Genomic DNA, 18,908 nt, shown 5'->3' with positions numbered 1-18,908 from the left:
ATTAACACATTAGGCCTTAACTGACACTTAAGGACTTGTAAGGCAGCACAAGAATTGTCATTGGGAATTGTCAGCTAATGACATTTCCAGAGCCGAGAAATATTCTGACTCTTCAAAACCTATGGTAACACTCATTAAGCATGGGCTCCTCTCAGCTACTGACTGAGGATCTGAAAATGAGGCTAATTGATGCTACAGAGCAGGGGAGGCTATGTTATCAAAGTGTGTCCAGCTTGAAATTTCCACTGTCAGGAATATCGTTAAGACATGGCAGTCATGGTGCACAAACAGGGCCAAATGGCGTCATTAGAAGGAAAGCCCACCTCACCTCATTACAGTTACTGGTTAATTTTATAATGTTTTTTAATTTCTTGAAATAGGAAGTAACAGTGCATTATCATTTGAAGAAAGGCTCGTTTTTTTTTTTAGAGGGTGTATTTACTTCTTTTCACTTCAAAAATCAACAAAATATGTTATTTTAACCAGGGGTGCCCAAATGGTACGGTGGTCAGATTTCACAAGGTTCAAGCTTTCAGTCTCTCTATAAGGCCTGTATGCTGAGGTTTCTTACACAATACACCGAGCTTGTACTGTTATCGCATATAACAAGTTTATGCATGCACTTAATGCCTGAAAAAAGCGCAATCCACACTGTATGTTCAGGTGTGTACTTTCCATCGATCATGTTTGACAATAACCCACAGACTGCAAACACACAGACATGAGCCAGTTAACCTAATCCCTCATTTATTTGGAGGTAACCCAAATAGCAGTCAATATTGGGCTCTTAGCGTCCACAACCTTCCCCCCCCTCCTACCCTCTACTCCCCAAAAATGGCCCATTAAAACGCCTCTCTTTATCAGTGTGGTTAGCTGGCGCGCTGCAACCCCTAAAGCTCTTATATAAATAAGATTAGTGTCGCGTTTGAGCGTTGGGGAATAAGAGGTGTAATATCTGATGGTTTTATATGCAGTATTATTGTTATCCCTTCTTAGTCGGGCTGATACTCCTCTCTCTCTTTCTCTCTCTCTCTCTCTCTCTCTCTTTCCCCGGTTCTCAGTTTGTCTCTGTCTCTCTCATATTCACATTTGTTCATTCGCTTATTCTTTCTCTGGGCCTCTCTCTCCAGATTCAGACAGTATTATGAGGAGCTAAGCTGGAATAAAGCGCCCCGGTATCAAATGTTCATATTGTTCTGTTCTGTCTGTCATATAATCTCTGTCTCTCTCTCTCTCTCTCTCTCTCTTCCTGCTGCTCTCTCTCACACACACACATGAAAACCCTTGTTGTAAATTTTGCCTTCTTCTAGTCTTTTATGTCTTGTTCACCCTCTCGCTCCCTCTCTGATCTTTCTTCTTTCTTTTCTCCCTCACTCGCACACCTCACTATCATTCCAGCGTACTTCCTCCTCTCCTCCTTGCCTGTTTAATCTTCCGCTGCTCTGTTTGTTATCAATTAGGCAGCCTCACTCATATCTAATTGAGGGGCCATGTCCTCGTTCACCGCGGCTGAATTAGCCACCTCAGTCCTGGGAGCCGATTTAGGTTCTTTTGAGGCCATTTTGTTGTCGGCCATTTTCAAATTTCCTCCTAACTCCTCGCCACAGAGGGCAGGAACCACACTATAATTACCCAATCTGTTCCCATTCATACTCTTCAATTTCAGCACCTCTCTCTCGCTCTCATTCTCTTTTACCCCCCCCCCCTCTGCTTCAATCCCTCTCTGCTCCCCACCTCTTCTGGAAACCAGCACCCTCCTCTTTTTTCTTTTTTTTTTTTTTTTTTCCCTCTGGGGGTACAAAAGCTGGGTTACAATATGGGGGTATTAAGGCCGGGTGCAGGCTCAGCTGGGGGCTGGCTTTAGCCATCTGAGGGGTTATCCATGGCGAGCCCTGAGTCACGGCACTGATGTCCTGTGATGTCGCTGAGGCGGAAGACTTTCCTTAACACGCTGTACCCTTTGATGGGCCCTCAGGCCCTGCACTCGGCCTGAGGAAACCCTGCGACCCTGAGTAGCCCCTCGTTGGGTGCCAGGATGAGGGTTTGATTCACTCTCTGTCAGTTTAAGAGGTTGAATGTTTGATTGTTTGGTCAGAGTGTTACAACATATAATTTTAATTGTTCTCTCTTTTATTTATCCATGCATATTTGGTGCTTTTCATTACTATTCTCCCAAGCTTCCCAGTCAGAGCGACACTTTAACACCGGGAGCTGACCAGTACATTCCCAGCCTTTACTGCTGACAGGCTCCACTGGAGCAACTGGGGTAACAAGATTGTTGTTTCGGAGGTGAAAGTGTGTTTTCCATCTACTTCACAGCTGTTCTGGGGCAAATCAGTGACCTTTCTGTACAAGACAAACGTCTATACCATCATGCTACTACCCCAATCTGTTACTACCGATGGTCAGTGACACTGTTTACATATCATCTGAGCAAAAGTCCTGAATTTTTAATGTCCTAAGATTCAGCTGTGGTTTGTCTTTCAGCATACACTCTTTTAATTTTAAAATAAACTGATGTAACGTTAAAAACAGTATGATTTTGTTCTTTAAAAGACAATTAAATTAACTTTTCTATCGGGTCTGTATGTGTAGACTAGAAGATGAGCGGCTGTCCACATCCACACATTATTTATAGTGTTAAATGTATTGACCTTAACTTGCTATAAAATATTTTAATTTACAGCTTTTGCAGTTAATATGAGAATAACAAGAAATTAACACAGTAAACCATTTTTTATAATAGTAGGAAATGATACAACAGTGTAACAGACGTCAATTAAACAGTGACTGACAAGAATGTCCCCTGCCAAACAAACTTCACAAGGAGAAAACAGAATGTTTTTTCAAGAGTGTAATATTTTATTTTTTCCTTTTTTTCCTGATGTGTTACTGAAACTGTTTCTCCACTATTGAAAATTACAGTAGTGTAGTTTTACTTTTTCCTGCTGTGAGCATCTTCTCTATTTCCTTTGTATTCACATAGTAGGAGAATAGCGTCAGTCAACAGCGCTCTCAAATATCATGTTTTTATTTATTTATTTTTTTTTAGGAATGCCTTTTTTTTGCCAGTGTAATTCATTTTGTGTCTTGTCCAGTGTAAACACACTGCATACTCAAAACCTGCTTACAATTAGCACATAAAATAGATTTGGGACACAGTGCATGTCTCTAGCAGAACAATTAAGATTTGAATTGAATTGAATCTAATTTATTAAGACTACAGACTTGAGAATTTATTTCGATTTTTCAGGTATTTAAATAGATGAATTGACCTTAGCCTTGCTTGTAGCCTAGAGGAACTTAACAGGGGAACAGCTGTCTGATGCAGTGTGGTTATTAATGAATAGTATGGCAGCCTTGAGCTTTAAATCAGCCACCCTCAGACATCATTTACCAAAATTATCTGTCTTTATGGCCATGCGAGACTCAAACAGAGAGATACAGAGGATACACACTGTTTCCAATATTGTCACAGGCTGATATAGTAATATGCTCGGCTGGATATGTTTCTCTGTAAAGAGAGAATACCACCGTTTCTGAAAGGTGAACAGTCTCTCGCCTTCTCTCCCACTTTTGAAATGTGACAGATAACATCCTCCCTGGTTCAAAACCGGAGAGACGAGGGTGTGTGTGGTGTGGTGGGGGGGGGGCTGATTTCAAAGTTTTTTGAGGAACCGGCATTTCATCCAATCGGTGCTCCTTCTGATGTTAGGCTTCAAACGACAACTCTTTTTTTTTCGTGTCATTTCATCTGTTTCTTCCTTCACCCGTCAAAACACCGCCCCCACCCCGCCAAAAAAAAAAAAAAAAAAAAAAAAACTCTATTGTCATCGGAGCCTAGATTCATTTTAGATTAACGTTCACGTTTCTTTCTTTCTTGCATTACCTTCAAAGGACCTCCATTATGTTGCCAGCGATAAGGGCGAGGTGGTGCTAGCGGATGTGGCCAGGAGGAAAGCTAATGAAATGGAGGCCCAGGCCATCGCAGGCAACGGTAAGAAAATAATCATAATGTCTGACCAAAAAGACACCAAATGTTATTCCTTATTCCTCGTTCCTTACATCTGAAATGGGAGGTTGATACACGATAACCTAAGTAACTCACCCGCTCCGACACACTTTTCTGACATCTAACACCAGGCATTTTCTCAGGCTCTCAACCTCCTTTAATAACACCGAGGAGAATTAAATCAGATCATGCTTGACGGTAATATTCATGTGAAAAACAACCTGTTGCTTTTTATAAAGACGGTATCATCTATAGAAATGATTAAAAGTGAGATACTGAAACAAGTTTTGATTAGGTTTGTTAAATTAAATAGAAAGTATAAAATACTTGTTCTATACTTGTTTTTCAGGAATAACGTACCTTTTTGGATGTAGATGGGTCTAGATGAAGATTTTCTTTCCCCAAATTGAATACAAAGTGTTGTGATATAAAGTGTAAAGTCTTTTAATATCAGACCAATGAAATACATTACACAGAAGTTTTTTGAGGAACCAGCAAGGGGAGGAAAACAAGTGAAGGCCCAGTTTTTTGTTTTTACTTCAGGCTGTGCTGCTGCCCTTTGACAAATACTCCCGAAAGCACATACCAGAGGGGATCAAGCCGAGGAGTTCCTCATTATACACACACACACACACACACACACACACACACACACTCACAAATACACACACGCAATTCCTCACAGAGGCTTTAAGGGCCAACGGGTGAGCAGAAAACATTCAAATTTGTGAGGGAACTAGATGAACATGTCTGATGAGTCCTTCATTGGTGCTTAAAACACACCAGAAGGCTATGTGTGCGCGTGTGCGTGTGTGTGCGTGTGTGCATGTGTGCTTGGTGCGTATGTGTGTGTGTGTGTGTGTGTGTGTATGTACTCACAGACAACCAAATGAGGCGAGAGAGGTATTTAACTCCACTGTATAAGGTCAAACCCCTAAGGCGTGAGTGTCTGTGTGTTTGTCGGTGAATGAAAATGAGCATTTGTGTAACTGTGAGGCCTGTTTGCATGCAATTTCTTTTTTTTTTTCCTAATGTGATGCGCAACACGCACACTCCTCCTCATAAGCCTCTTAATTATGTCCTCGATGATTTACCTCCATCACCTGCAGCATGTCCTATCCTTGTACAACAGCGCTGCAGAGAAAGATGGAGGAAGGGACAGAAGAGAGAAAGAAAAAGGAGGGATGACAGCAGAAAAAGAAGAAAGAGGGGGAGGGCAAAAATGAAGAGGGAGAGCAAGAAAAGCAATGGAAGGAAGGTGGAATCGAAGGATAAAAGGATAAAACAAATAACCTGGAAAGGGGAGGAGGTGAAGGAAAAAAAATTAATGAATTAAGAAAATGAAAAAAGAAGAATATGAGTAAAGAAAATAAAGAAACACATGAGAATTAAAGGATGCGTTAATATTGACCCTACCTGAACCTCCCATTTTTGTTCCATTTGCGGGTTTTGTCTCCCAATTTCCGGTTGCTATGTTAAACATAATTCAGAAGTCTCGTTCCTGATCCTTCGTACAGCCAGCTATTACTTTTCTCAAAGGCGGGAACACACGTCCACATTTATGAGGAGTTCATGTGGCCTGACATCGCCACAGATACCGGATTAAAAAGACGATCTTTAGTGCAAAGTTACCGTTGTGCGTCAACTAGCTTACAGCTAGTCTGCTACAGTATGTGTTGCTGCAGTACATTAGCCTGATGTTTCTATGGTGAAACAACACATCATTAAACCAGCTGAAATTGGGTTTGTTAGTCTGGAAGCTGATTTATGAAGATGAATTAAAATACAACAATTCAGCCTTACTTTGTAATATGTATTTTATTGTTAATAATTGGTAATATAATTTGGAATAATTGGCTTAATACACAATGATAAGACCATGTCAGGGAAATCTGGCCTGCGTGTAATAGTGTAACTAAAACCAAATGAGTCTCCTTCTGTGTCTTGGATGAAAAATGTTGTAAACAAAGTCTGATCGGATACTTTAATTCACCTAAATCTTGATTAAATATGCATCTGATACATTGAAATAACAGCTGTAGCTACTAAATGTTACAAACCTTATTGTTTATGAGCTTCTTGATCCAAAAACTAATAATACTGAAATCTTTGCTAATAAGAAAGAAGCAGGAGAGAAAACAGATTCGCTACCGTCAGACCTTAGCGAATCCATGAATTTTCCAACCTCAGTGTGGGAGTCAATCACCGCTTCACCCAAATAATTTTTCACATTCACACACTAATGTTCACTCACATATGCTGCAGGATGATCACACACAACAGTAGAGTTGAGTCAAAAAAGCGGCTGCATTTGATTGGCTATATTTTAGCCGATGCCGAGCCTTACCATTGGCTCGGGGCATCTCTATTTAGCACACAGTTTAAATGACCAAACTCAGAGAACTTCTGTTATGACATCACATTATTATGAACACATGATAAAACACAAACAGCAACACATACTGATTCGGTCGCTGTGCAGGAGAACGGAGCTAGCTAGCACGTGAAATAGTGGCAAATGTTTTTCAGACTGCTGTGGAAGAAAGTGTCTCATTTTCCTCAAGCCCCGGCAATCCATAGATATTTGCTGATTATGCAAGAGTGAGCTGATCACAAGCATCAGATGTCCACCTACACATTCCCACGCATATAATACAGAGGGAGAAAAAAGGAAGACAAAATAAGAAAAACAAATGAGTAAAAATCTGGCAAAAATAATTCAAATGAAATGGTATGTAGATAGCTCCCTTTCTTTCGCGCACACAAAAAATCATACAGACACGTGAACACACACACACACACGGAGCATATTAACAGAGCAGAAAAGCCAGTTCATAAATAATGAGTGACTTGATTCAAGCAGAGGGCTCCAATGAACAGGTGTCTCGCTCTACACACACACACACACACACACACACACACACACACACACACACACATATATATACACAGTCGCTGGCATGGGTGTCACACACCGCCAGGATCAGCTGTGCCTCTCAAGAACACACATGGGTACGAGCATGTCAAGTTATGCAAACACGCATACCTACTGCCTGGTTTTCTTTTCTAGTTGACATATAAAGTATGATTCAGCATACGTATGTTAGTAAAACAGAAGCTTTGGATTCTGGACAGGAAGTGTTTTCTTGTTTTAAGGCACTGTCACTGATGATCTGCTTTGCTAAGAGTGGTGGAAAGTAACTAAGTACATTTAATTCTAAATGTAACTAAGTACTGTACCACAAGTACTGTTTTGAGGTACTTGTATTTTACTTGAGTGTTTCCATTTCCCACTACTTGATACTTTACCACCTTTCAGAGTGAAATGTTGGGCTCCACCTCGACCAGCTACAAAAGTAAAATACTGCTTACACATTATTAGTCATAACAGTCTATTAATGTCATATATTATATTTCATAAGTACATTTAATGATACTTTTGTACTTTTGTAATTGTACCTAATTAAGATTTTGAATGCAGGGCTTTTACTTGTAACAGGGTATTTTTACACTGTTATATTGATAGTTTTACTTGAGTAAAGGATCTAAACACATTTTCCACCACTGTTTATTAATATGAAGTTTAGTTTAGCTGTATTTGCTTAAGGTTTGTTCCACAATGATAAGACAAACAAATGATGATATTTTTGGTTTTAACAAGAGAAATATCCTGTTGAAACTGAAAAACAGTGAAATTTCATTATTAAAACAAATCCAGAGGCTTATAAAACATTAATCTTCAAAGCAAGGCAAGCAAACAAAAAACTAACATGTTAGCTGATAAATATTTGTTCTGTTGTGCTATGTGTTTATCACACAAATAAGTCACTATCAGCATTAAAACTCAGTACAGAGCCTGCTGTAGTTACTGTATATTAATAAGATGATGCCTGCTGTCGAAATACGTATAGCATCTATTGGTATGTTTGGTTGTCTAATCATCACATGGTGCATTTTCAGATTTATTTACAACTTTTCAAAAAGTGGTAGTCCCCCTTCTGTTTGAACGCATAAAGCTAGAGTCCTTCCACACAGACCTTAAACACAAGTTCCCACGGTGCAGCTACAGTAACCTTTGGCCCAGACTAACAAATATTCTGTTTGAACAAACACACACGAGACTGAAATTTGTTTGTTCTCAGTCATAGTCACACACTACGGACTAAATTCTGAATGGCCCTCAAAGAACATATGTGTTTGTGTAAATATGTGTACTGTATGTGTGCAGTTGGGTGTGATGTGTGACGGGGGGGGGGCAGGTCATACTGAGTCCTGCATGAACCAACTATTTGTAGTGATCAGTTGTTAAACAGAAACGTGAAAGCAGCTTGTTTTGTTCATGTAAAGCCGGTGTTCCCTACAGCGACCTCAGAGACCCAACACATCCTGATGTGTTACTGCACAACAGTGAACGACCTGTATCTGGTCAGCTTCTTGTCGCGAAGGCAAATAGACACATTTACTGCAGATACACACACACGAACTAAAACACACACTATGTTTCCCACTCTGAAATTAGCTGTGAAGATATATTTCACCACTGTGTTAAGATGGATTTGCTTGCAGCACCAGAGCTTATGTTAAGTGCCACGTAATCACCTAATAATGACGATAATGGTGATACGATCTTGCTGACCTTCCGAATCTCTCAACCACACTGTCACCAAAAAATTGGCACCTAACTTGCAGAAAATCCTTTAAACCTACATTTATACCCACTTAAAATCGTTTTAGGTCAATAATAATCCTGTGATAAAGGTGTGAGCAGTTTTCAGTTTATTTTTCTCTCTTTGTGGTTGCAAAAGTGATGCATCAGGTCCTACACTTAACGCTGTCGGAGGAAGTGAATTGCCCTTAATCACTGAAAGGAATGTCCTTCGGGGCATTGGTGTTTTTAAACAACTATTACAATATGTGATCACTAAAAACTGAATTAAAGTAGCAGGAAATAACAAATCATGTATTTTTGCAATTGGTCTTAAAATTCTGCCAACGGAGTGAGATGATGCAGCTTTATTAGTTTAAGAGACTAGCTCACATGGTAAGATTTCTAATATAATTTTTGATTTTGTATAATTTCACTTAGTTATTGTTTTTTCGTTTGTTTTTTTGTGGTTTTTTTTGTTGTCGGTTACAAAACCGACTCCAAACAGGATATGAGCAACCCAACCTCTTGCTTGACACGCAGGTCTGCACAAAGCGTTGGGAGGTATGCGTGTAGGCTCCTCTGCGAGGCTTTGCCACCCACGGTGACCCGTAACAGCCTTTGCTGATACATTTACTCTTTTTGTATGCTCTCGGAAGCCTAATTCCAGTTTATATAAATGGTTGAGGAGTTCACATACAGGTGGGAGCTTGGAGTAGTACTGCTGCTTCTTTTCCATTCAAAGGAGCCTTTAGAGGTGATTCAAGCAAGTGATCAGGATCCCTCCTGGAGGTGGAGATTAAACATCCCACGTGGCATGTTACCTGCCAGGAAGAGTTGGATGTCTGGGCTTCTTTGTTTTAACCTGCTGCCACCACCAGCCAAATGTGGATAAGTTGCAGAAGATGGACTGAACGAGGAATGGACTAGTTTGACATTTTTCACACCAGTAACACCAACAACGCCAAATTGTGGGTTTCACATTTGGGATTATGCATAGATTAAACAAACACAATATAACGTGTTAATTGGTTAATTTTAGAGGTGCTGGTAGGCGGTTTTTGTTACCTTTGAACGGAGCCAGGCTACCTGTTCCCCCCTGTTTCCGGTCTTTCTGCTGAGCTAAGTTAGCTAGCTGCTAGCTGTAGCTTCCTCTATAGCATTCAGACATGAGAGAGGTATCAATCTTCTCACCATCTCAGCCAAAATATCAAACTTTTCCTTTAACTCGAGGTCAGTGGGTTTTAGTTCTGGTCCAATACCCGGAGTTCTGCTGGTTTTGATTTAATTTGAAATCGTTTTACACCTGAAATTAAACTGACTGGTAGGACAGAAAACCAACCAGCTGAACTTTTCCTGAGGAGCAGGAGTAAAAACAGCTGATCTAGGCCATCGCCACCCTGGTTTATCTCAATTCACTTTGAAGAATTGTAGAGATGAGTTGATTTGCGTTTGAAAGAAGAAACATTGGAAAGAGGAGTACATCTAATTCTATTGTCTGAATAATTTTTCACTTGTTTTCTAAAAAAATGACTCAATACCGGATCGAGTGGTTCTTTAAGGTGGATGTTGTTTACCAGCGTCAGTCTTGGACTGAGAATCAGATTTGGCAGAGCCACCATATTTCTATGCAACTCTTCTCATATTTATGTGTATCTATTATAAACCCCGATAAACAGAGATTCTGCCATTGCTTGTGCGCACTCATACCCATAAACACAATAGAGAATGCACATTTCAGCTTAGAAATGGTTCCTTTTATAACAGCACTGGAAATCGCTTGTAGCTTTCTAGCTGACAAGTGTGCTGATTTGGATAGATACGGCATTGTGAGAGGCAGAGTAGCAAACAAGTGCGAGGGAAGGCCTCTTTCTCTTCCCCTCTATCTCTTTTTCTTTTGAGACGCGTTTTACCAGAGGAGAAGCCAAGTTGTTGCCTGATCGTTCTGTCTCCCCCTCACAAAGGCCGATGTGACTGTAGGGCCTGTCAGTGGGCAAAGAGACAAGAGCTTTATCTGAAGATCCACTTCTCCACCTCCTCTTTCTCTCTCCCTCTCTTTTCTTGGTCGTTACGATAAAAGCCTGTTAGCTCTGGTGTGTGTTGAAGGAACGCAGTGTTTGTTTCTGTTTTCCCTCCCAGCTCTGTTGGTTGCTCACACATCCTCCATTAATGTTTGACTTCTCATATCAATTCAGAAACTCACCACACCAAAATCATTACTTGTGGAGCCAGTTAGTTTTATAAGTCACATAATTAGTTAAAGGGAGATCACTTCTGTGTAGACTAGAGCTTTTAATTGACTCTAGCATAAATGCAGCTGTCTAACTTTTGGGGGGTCAAAAATAACTACACCTACACAATGAAGGCCGAATAACAAGTCAAGCAGCTCAAGCCAGAAAATTTCCAAGTGTTTGTGTGATTCAATGTCGTAAAACAGTAATGGAAACTTCCCAAGGGAATGACTACTTTTTATAGGCACCGCAAAGGAAAAATCCAAAATATAAAAGAGAGAGAAAAAAAAATTGTGATAAAAAATATAAACTGGGTCATTCTTTTATTTCATTCTCGGATTAATGACAACTGTTGCTCTTGCTCTTCCTTATCCCTATTGTGTGTGTATGTGTGTGTGTGTCTTTGAAGATCTTCCGAGAGGCAGAAACAGTGTGTGCGGTTCCAGCCTCGGCGACAGACGGACCGAGAAGAACCAAAGTGCAACAGGACCGTCGTACTTGGGCACTCCCACAACACAGTGAGTTGCACATACTGTATGTGTGTGTCTGCTTAAACTTGCTACAGATCAGCGTGTCTGTCTTCATGTTTTCATTTTTACTGATACACATTTCCCCAATTGTGTTACTTCTATGATTTAAAACCTGCGATAACTGATTGGGGGGAGTGAAAACAAGTTGTGAACACAAGATTGGCAAATTATCACATTTAAAATTGATATGATGAACTTGTTAGCAAACAGCGGCTTATTTACACATCCAACCCATACAGTGCGATGTTGGCATTCATTTGGAGCTGTGTTTCTGACCACTTGGCGAATGTAAGTCCAGTATTCACTCTCTTTAAGCTCTTTTTTTTGGGAAATATCTGGCTCTTTGGCTGCCAGATGCTCCACTGTGTTCACCAGCTAGTCGCTTACTGTGTCTGTCTGCTGTCTGGTGCTATGCAGGTAGTGGACAGCGGGTTTTTAGGGCTTTTTCTCTGAAAGCAGCTGACTGGTGTAGCTGAAAACGACACTATGTGAGCGATGAAGGTGAACCAAAACAGTAAAGTTCAGAGCCGGACAGGTAAACGATGAGCTGAAACTCATTAAGCTCAGTAAAGCCGAGGGTAGCTGTAGAATCTCTGTGGGTTCATCTCTATGAGATATATTCACATTGTCACATTGTTTTCACGTTGTCATTTGATTTTCTTATAAAAATATCGATTGTAGTCACTAAGAATAAATATAATAAATAAATAAAAACAAAATATTTTGTTCAGCTCAAAATAAATGAGGTCTCCAGACACATTTTGTGTGAGGAGGATTATTTTTTTTTTTACCTTCAGTCATTAATCATCTTCTCCCACGGTGATTCACCATTGTCACCTCTGCCAAGAAGGTTATGTTTTCACCCGTGTCTGTTTCATTTGTCAGCAGGATTATGCAAAAAAGTGATTTGCACCAAACTTGGTGGAGGGACTGGTCATGGCACAGGGAAGAACCCGTTAAATTTTGGGGCAGATCCAGATCATTTACCATAAATTTGAACTTTTTTCTCTTAAGTCTGCCGTCGGTTGTTTGACATTGGCCTTGGCGGAGGTGTGCGCTATACTGAGTGCCATTCTAGTCTGTAAATGAATTGTAGGAGATTGTCTGTAGCCAAATGGCCCAGCTGCAACCTTAAAGCCTTCACTCCCCTCTAACATTTCAAATGTCAAAGCCACATCAGTTCCGGGTCTTACGCTTCCAGTGATCCCGACGCTGAACCCGGAGCCACATTTAAAACGCCACCAGAGTCCACTTTCACCACAGTTCAGTCTCTGGCGGTCAGACCAAACTCACTGTTTCAGAGTGATTTGTTTAATACACTCATCTACTTGAATGATATGTTGAAACGGCGTGACTAAAGACACACTGAAAGCATCCCTCTCTTTGTCCCTGCCTGTCTCTCTCACACACACACACACACAAACACACAAAGATACATACAAATATAGCCATCCACGTCTCTATTATTCTGGATGGGTGGTGGGGGGAAGTGATGGAGGGGCATTCCTTGTCATACCCCAACTAACATATTTGAGTATTTATATGGGATTTGTGTGCATTAGATAAAAAAGGCGCTCTTGTTCTGTTCATCCTCATAGGCTTTTCATGGCTGTTTGACTGTAACACTGATGACTCTCTGCACCCCCCCACCTCCGCCCCTCCACTCTGCGTTTCTCTAAGCCCCCTCCATCCATTCCAAATCCCTTCCTATCGGCCAATTTAAACAAGCTGGGTCCAGAGAGAGAAGGAGAGAGGGAAGGAGAGGGAGGGGGGAAGAGACAGAGAAAGATGCTCTGGCCTAAGCTCTTTTTAAAAACAGTAAAAGGAACGAGAAGGGAAAAAAGAGTGGTAAAGAGGGTTAGGGCGATTTGGCAGCCAAAAGCCCAGTCGTACTACCCCAGGTCTTCCCCTGCACCGCTGACAGAGGCTAAGAAAGCAGATCCCCAAACCTCCCCAAAGATAATGGCCACAGAGAGAAAGAGACAAAAGCCTCTGCCTTTTTTATTGCACAATTTCCCCCCTTCCTTTAGAACAATTTTTATATTGAAACCCCCCCCCCTTTTTTTTTTTTTTTGTAATCTGGTCTCCGATGAAGTTTCATTGTTTCTCATGTGAAGCCAATGACAGCTTAGCTGAGATGGAGTAGGGGAGGCATTATACCGCGGGCGTTCTCCCGTTTGGCTCGCTGAGAAAAGAGCAGAGAAAGAGAGGGAGGCGAGCACAATGGCAGTTTGGGGGCTCCTCGCCGATTCCCGCATTCCCCAAATCCGACTCTGTGTGCGGAGAAATGAGAGAGAACGAGACGGAATCTGGGAAGCATCCCAACGTTCCTTTGATGGCTGTTGGCCTCTCGCTCATCACATTACTCCTCTGTCAGTGGAGTACAGAGAATGGGAACCTATTTTTATTTTTGCTTAGCGGAGGCCAAAGTTAATGTGAGGCTAGTCGAGAGTATCAGGGAGCCAAGCGTTTACATTTGACAATTTAATTTTTCAGTTTTCATGAATCTTTGAGCAGGGAGGGATTCACTATCTCGCTGCATTTGCTGGTGATAGGACAGTTTATTGAACTAGATCCTGGAGCCCCACGTAGAAGCACAATGGTTACACTTTTGTAATGGCTTGCAAATACATTAAAGTTATGAGTACTGATTAATAAAAATAAAATCTGTTCTATGTCAAGAGCCAGTTTGGATAACCTGCAAAGAAACTGGATTCACGCCAACTAGAATAACCTAAGAACGTACTGAGTGTTGACTTTGTAGTGGCAGATTGTGGCTGGAGTGTTTATTGTTCAAGGAATATCTCATTGACAAAACTGTGAGTGGTCAGTTGTTCAAACGCACAAGAAGCGGCGATAATGACGACTCCGACAGAGGTGCCCATGTGTGAATTACTCTCTTTCAAGTGGCAGAGAATAATATGTCTATACAAAATTAGTTTGCAAGCGTTTCCATTAGTTTGCAAGAGCAAATATGTTTTGAGGGAAACATGATGCCAACTGCATTACATTTTCTTTTAATATAATGAGGAAATGTTGTTAATTAACATATCTGGCAAGTCGCAAAAATGTCGATGCAGAACTTATCAATAAAATGTTCATTGACAACATACACCAGCCAGCCACACCATGAAAATCAGTTAGCGGTTTAAATGTTGTGTCTGATCGGTGTATTTCATTTGGTTTCTGCCAAAATATTTAATCTTGCTGTACAAAATTCGCCCGTAGTGACTACAGCATTATTCAACTTTTTTTATGGTTGTGTTTAGGCTCTCAGCACTTGGTTAAGGTTAGGGCAAGATCGTGGTCTGGTTTAATACAGAACCACTTTGCAGTGAGTTCAGACACGGTGTTTGTATTTATACTGTAACCAAAACATGATCTTTCCCAAACCTTAATCAAAGTGCTGTTGTTGCCTAAACCTAACCAGGGACAGGACTCTGGATACGAACAGCGTAATTGGGAAAACAGTTTAGTAACGTGTTTAGTATCCATTGTTTACATTCATACATAATAGACATAGACGTACCAAATTATCAACTGAAAGTAGCCCACCAGTAGTAGTAACGTAGTAAAGCAAAGTAAAGTAGTACACCAAAAAGCAGTATCCTTTGAGGTTACCTGTCATTTATTTGTAGAAGTCGTAGAAGCAGATGAAAATACCTCCTGGAAGACAGCGAACATCAGAAACCGATGATGATGATGATGATGATGATGATGATGATGATGCATACAAAGTTTAAGACTGTTTATCAGAGAGAAGCTGGTTCATGTTTTTCCACTCCACTGCAAAGTAAATATTCTGTTCTGTGCCGTTTTTCATGGACATATTTTAACATTTAATCCTTGAAGAAAATGCAACAGATGCTACTCCGGTTTTTCTCTTTGTTCTCCAGTGTCGACGGTAGAGCCAGTCAGAGGAGACTACAAGCAGAGAGCATACGTGTGACCGTGAGCCCAGATGTGTTCAGGACGCTGAGACAAACAGGTCTGTCTGTCCGCCAGTCATTAAGTATCCGTATCTCTGTGTGTTTGTTGTGTCTGCGAGAGAAGAGTTATCTAACGTCAGAGAATCACAAGGATTTAAGAAAGCAGCGCTTAGCCTGGAGATTACTTACTGCTGTCTGATCTGGAGAGCAAATTGATAAAGAAGAAGTAGAAGTACAAGTTTGTTCGTGAAGCTTCGTGTATCCCTGAAGATGCATCAGAAACACTGGATCCTTTTTCAGCTGTCATGCTGATTTACTTCATGATGCACTGTAGGGTTGTAGTTTGAAAATGTGTGTGCCATCTACCTTTTTTTATAACTTAAAGATGTCGCTTGCACATGAAAAAGTGTTTTTTCCGCCTTCAAATAATAATCCTTGTCATTGCATATATGAGTGTTATATTTTGCCGATAGATTTGACTTGTTGGGAAGTGGAGTTATTTGGTGGTAATATATAGCTTACCAGTGGATAAACATAAATATTCGGATCAGTTATTATACTGCAGTTTTTCAATCATAATAAACCAAAACCTGCTCATACCTGTGGGAAAAAAATCTGCTTTCTTTTCCTAATGGTTCAACCTTACCAATCACAACTGCCCCGACTGGAAAGAAATTGAACTATGGAAGCAAATAAATGTTGTTGCCTTTTGGCTTTAAATAAAATCACCCTCTATGATGCTCTTAATGTCCCCAAACTACCTATAACAAGCTTGTTCATCAGTTCACCACCACTAGCAGTTGATCCAGAGTCAGCCCATTACAAATAAACCACAGCTCATAATGTTTATAATGTTCAGCACGTCGGTTTCAGGGCCACGTTTCGTGCCCTGCAACAATTCTCCGGCGACATTCAGCCTGTTTTATTCTCTAAATGTAGCCTGAGTGCTCTGCGCTCTCAGTCTCAGATGTCTGAGATGACTAACTGGTCATTTAGGAAAAACATCCATTAAGAAAACATCACTTCTTCTTCTTCACTTCCTCCTCTCCTCCTTCCTGCTCTCTCCATTTTAATAATTCCATTTTTTGGGGGTTATTAGCAATTGTCTCGGTACCAAATCGCTCTGTCATTTGGTAATCCGGACTGTAGGCTATTGGAGGGAATTTGCATCAGCGTTTTAAATATCTGTATAAGGCACACTGGGGTTTTAATGTCAATCATAACCTTATTAACGCGGGGCTCAGAGCCAGAGATCGCCATGAGTGACAACGCTTTACTACATTTGTTAAAACCCATAAAAGACAACGTGTCTGACCTACTGAGTGAGCGTGTGAGCGTGTGTGTGTGTGTGTGTGTGTGTGTCTATGTTTATGTGCTGTAGGGCTGTCGTGTCTGATTATGCATATCTAATGTGTGGTTGTTGTACTTGTTTAATGTGTCACGGCTGGTTTACTGGAACACCTTCCAACATCTTCGGTCGTTTCATTTTGTTCCGCAGGAGGCAGTGAAGGTGACAGAGACGGTGTGAATGTAAGTTGATTGATGGAAAATTGATTTTTTTTTTTTTTTTTTATATCTGTTGACAGAATTCACAAGGCTGTATCGTGTCTCTCCATGGATCAGATGAAAAAGTTACCTAGAATCATACAAGTTCATAGCCAGTAGTGTAGTAGTGGTGGAGTCATAGCACATAGCAGTATACTACAGGACAGTGGTTCTGTAACTGGGGAAAAAGAAAATACTCTACATACTTCTACACAAAATTATGTTTATATGGTAGCACTTTAAGTGCCCCTAGTTAGCATTTAAAACAACTATACAAACATTTAATAGGTGGTTTATAACACACTAATATTGTTGTCATAAGCAGCTACAAGGACTTTTTGGAGTGGTGATTAATGTACAGTATATGTCAGTATTTATAACTTCCCCTACAAAGACATATGTTACCCTCAGTGGCCACTTTATTAGGTACACCTGTACAGTCTAATGCAATCCAATACAGCTCTTCTGCTAATCTGCTTTTACGATGCCTACAATGTTCATTTTTTGACACCGTCATAGAAGTGTTAATTCAAATATATGTTTTACGGTTGAGATCGTACTTAGAGGTGTCGTTGTATTATATTATATATTATATTATATTACTACAGTACAACACCACCTTTCACTACGAGCTCAATAATAAACAAATCGTTGGATTTACACGTTTCCGACAATGTCAACAAAACTGAACATTATAGACTTTGTTAGATCTGAAACAATCAGGCGAATTATCATTGGACAGAATAATAATCTGCAACTATTTGATAATTGATTCATTGTCAAATATTCACTGATTCCAGCCTCTCAAAGGAGAGCCTTTCCTGCTGTGATTTTTCATATATCATTGTAAACTTACTTGGACTTTTGGTCAAACACAAATTTGAAGACGTCCTTGTTGGTGATGGGCATGTTTAGACAATTTCTCTGGCATTTCATAGACTAAACGGTTAATCATTGTAATAATTGATATATTAATCGACAGTGAAAATAATCGTTGGTTGCGGCCCTAAACTTCCTAAAGGTCGAATTTAGGGCAAATTAGTTGTATTGGGTTACAATAGATCGTACAGGGTCGTACCTGGTAAAGTGGCCACTGAGTGTATTTCATATTATTACAACTGTGTTCATTATCTGTACAGCAATTCATTATCTGTTTATTCACCAGCCTCCACCCGTGAGTGCCCACAGGAGGAAATACGTGTGGAGGCTGGTGAATAAACAGATAAACAGTGGCCACTTTACCAGGTACGACCCTGTACGTAGGTTGGGGACCACCTCTATTTTACACTATAGTTAGAATTAAGTATCTTGAGGGATTTTATAGAGTGCCACATGCAGTTTAGAGCTGCAGCGATTAGTCGATGGTAGGAAAATTAATCACCGTTTTGTTTTTCGATGAATCGCTTCAGTAATTATTCAAACAGAAATTCCAAACATTTGCTGGTTCCAGCTTCTCAGTTATGATGATTCACTGCTTGTTGCTATTATACTTGAAAATAAATGAAACATGTTTTGGTTTTGAATCAGCAATTTAAGGACGTCCCTTTGGGCGCTGGGGAGCTGTGATGGCCCTTTTTCTGTGCTTTTTGATGTTTTTCAGACAAACGGTTAATTGATTAATCGAGAAAATTATCAACAGATTAATCAATAAAAATAATCATTAGTTGCACTTTTAATACAGTTTGCTGCCCTCAATGTCATATTACTTCAACATATATTGATGATTAAGGTATGATATTAACTGACATATATATTTTTTCGAATATGACAGCAGTGTAACCCTAAAGTTGTTTTTCTGTGTTGGTCAGTGCAGATCTCAGGTGTGAAAGTGTCTGAATGTATAAAAGAGAAGCAAAAGAAAAAAATTAGACGATTCTCAAGCCCCTTACTTCAAAGTAAAATAATCAATGAAGTACAAATCCAGGTCGCATAAGACTATGACTCGTCTTTATATTTACTGTATAAGCTGTTCAGGTTTCTGTTTATTCTGTTTCTCAGGAAGACGACGACCCCGGG

General features: G+C 40.2%; 1 protein-coding gene across 7 annotated transcripts in view; it reads left to right on the top strand.

Annotated features, from left to right (window-relative positions):
• Positions 1–18,908, top strand: part of LOC120796012 (WD repeat containing planar cell polarity effector) — a 97,020-nt gene that overhangs the window by 68,130 nt on the left and 9,982 nt on the right. For all 7 annotated transcript variants that reach the window (XM_040138297.1, XM_040138292.1, XM_040138291.1 and 4 more), the window contains 5 exons: positions 3,898–3,997; positions 11,298–11,406; positions 15,315–15,406; positions 16,846–16,877; positions 18,891–18,908. The exon at positions 18,891–18,908 is cut by the window's right edge and continues 59 nt beyond it. In XM_040138297.1, the coding sequence (XP_039994231.1) occupies positions 3,898–3,997; positions 11,298–11,406; positions 15,315–15,406; positions 16,846–16,877; positions 18,891–18,908 (351 nt within the window). The remainder of the gene's footprint in view (positions 1–3,897; positions 3,998–11,297; positions 11,407–15,314; positions 15,407–16,845; positions 16,878–18,890) is intronic.

This window comes from Xiphias gladius, chromosome 11 (genome assembly GCF_016859285.1).
Source record: "Xiphias gladius isolate SHS-SW01 ecotype Sanya breed wild chromosome 11, ASM1685928v1, whole genome shotgun sequence".
In the NCBI taxonomy this organism is placed as follows: domain Eukaryota; kingdom Metazoa; phylum Chordata; class Actinopteri; order Istiophoriformes; family Xiphiidae; genus Xiphias; species Xiphias gladius.
The sequence above is the reverse complement of the archived record's forward strand: the minus strand, read 5'-3'. Positions and strand labels throughout refer to the sequence as shown.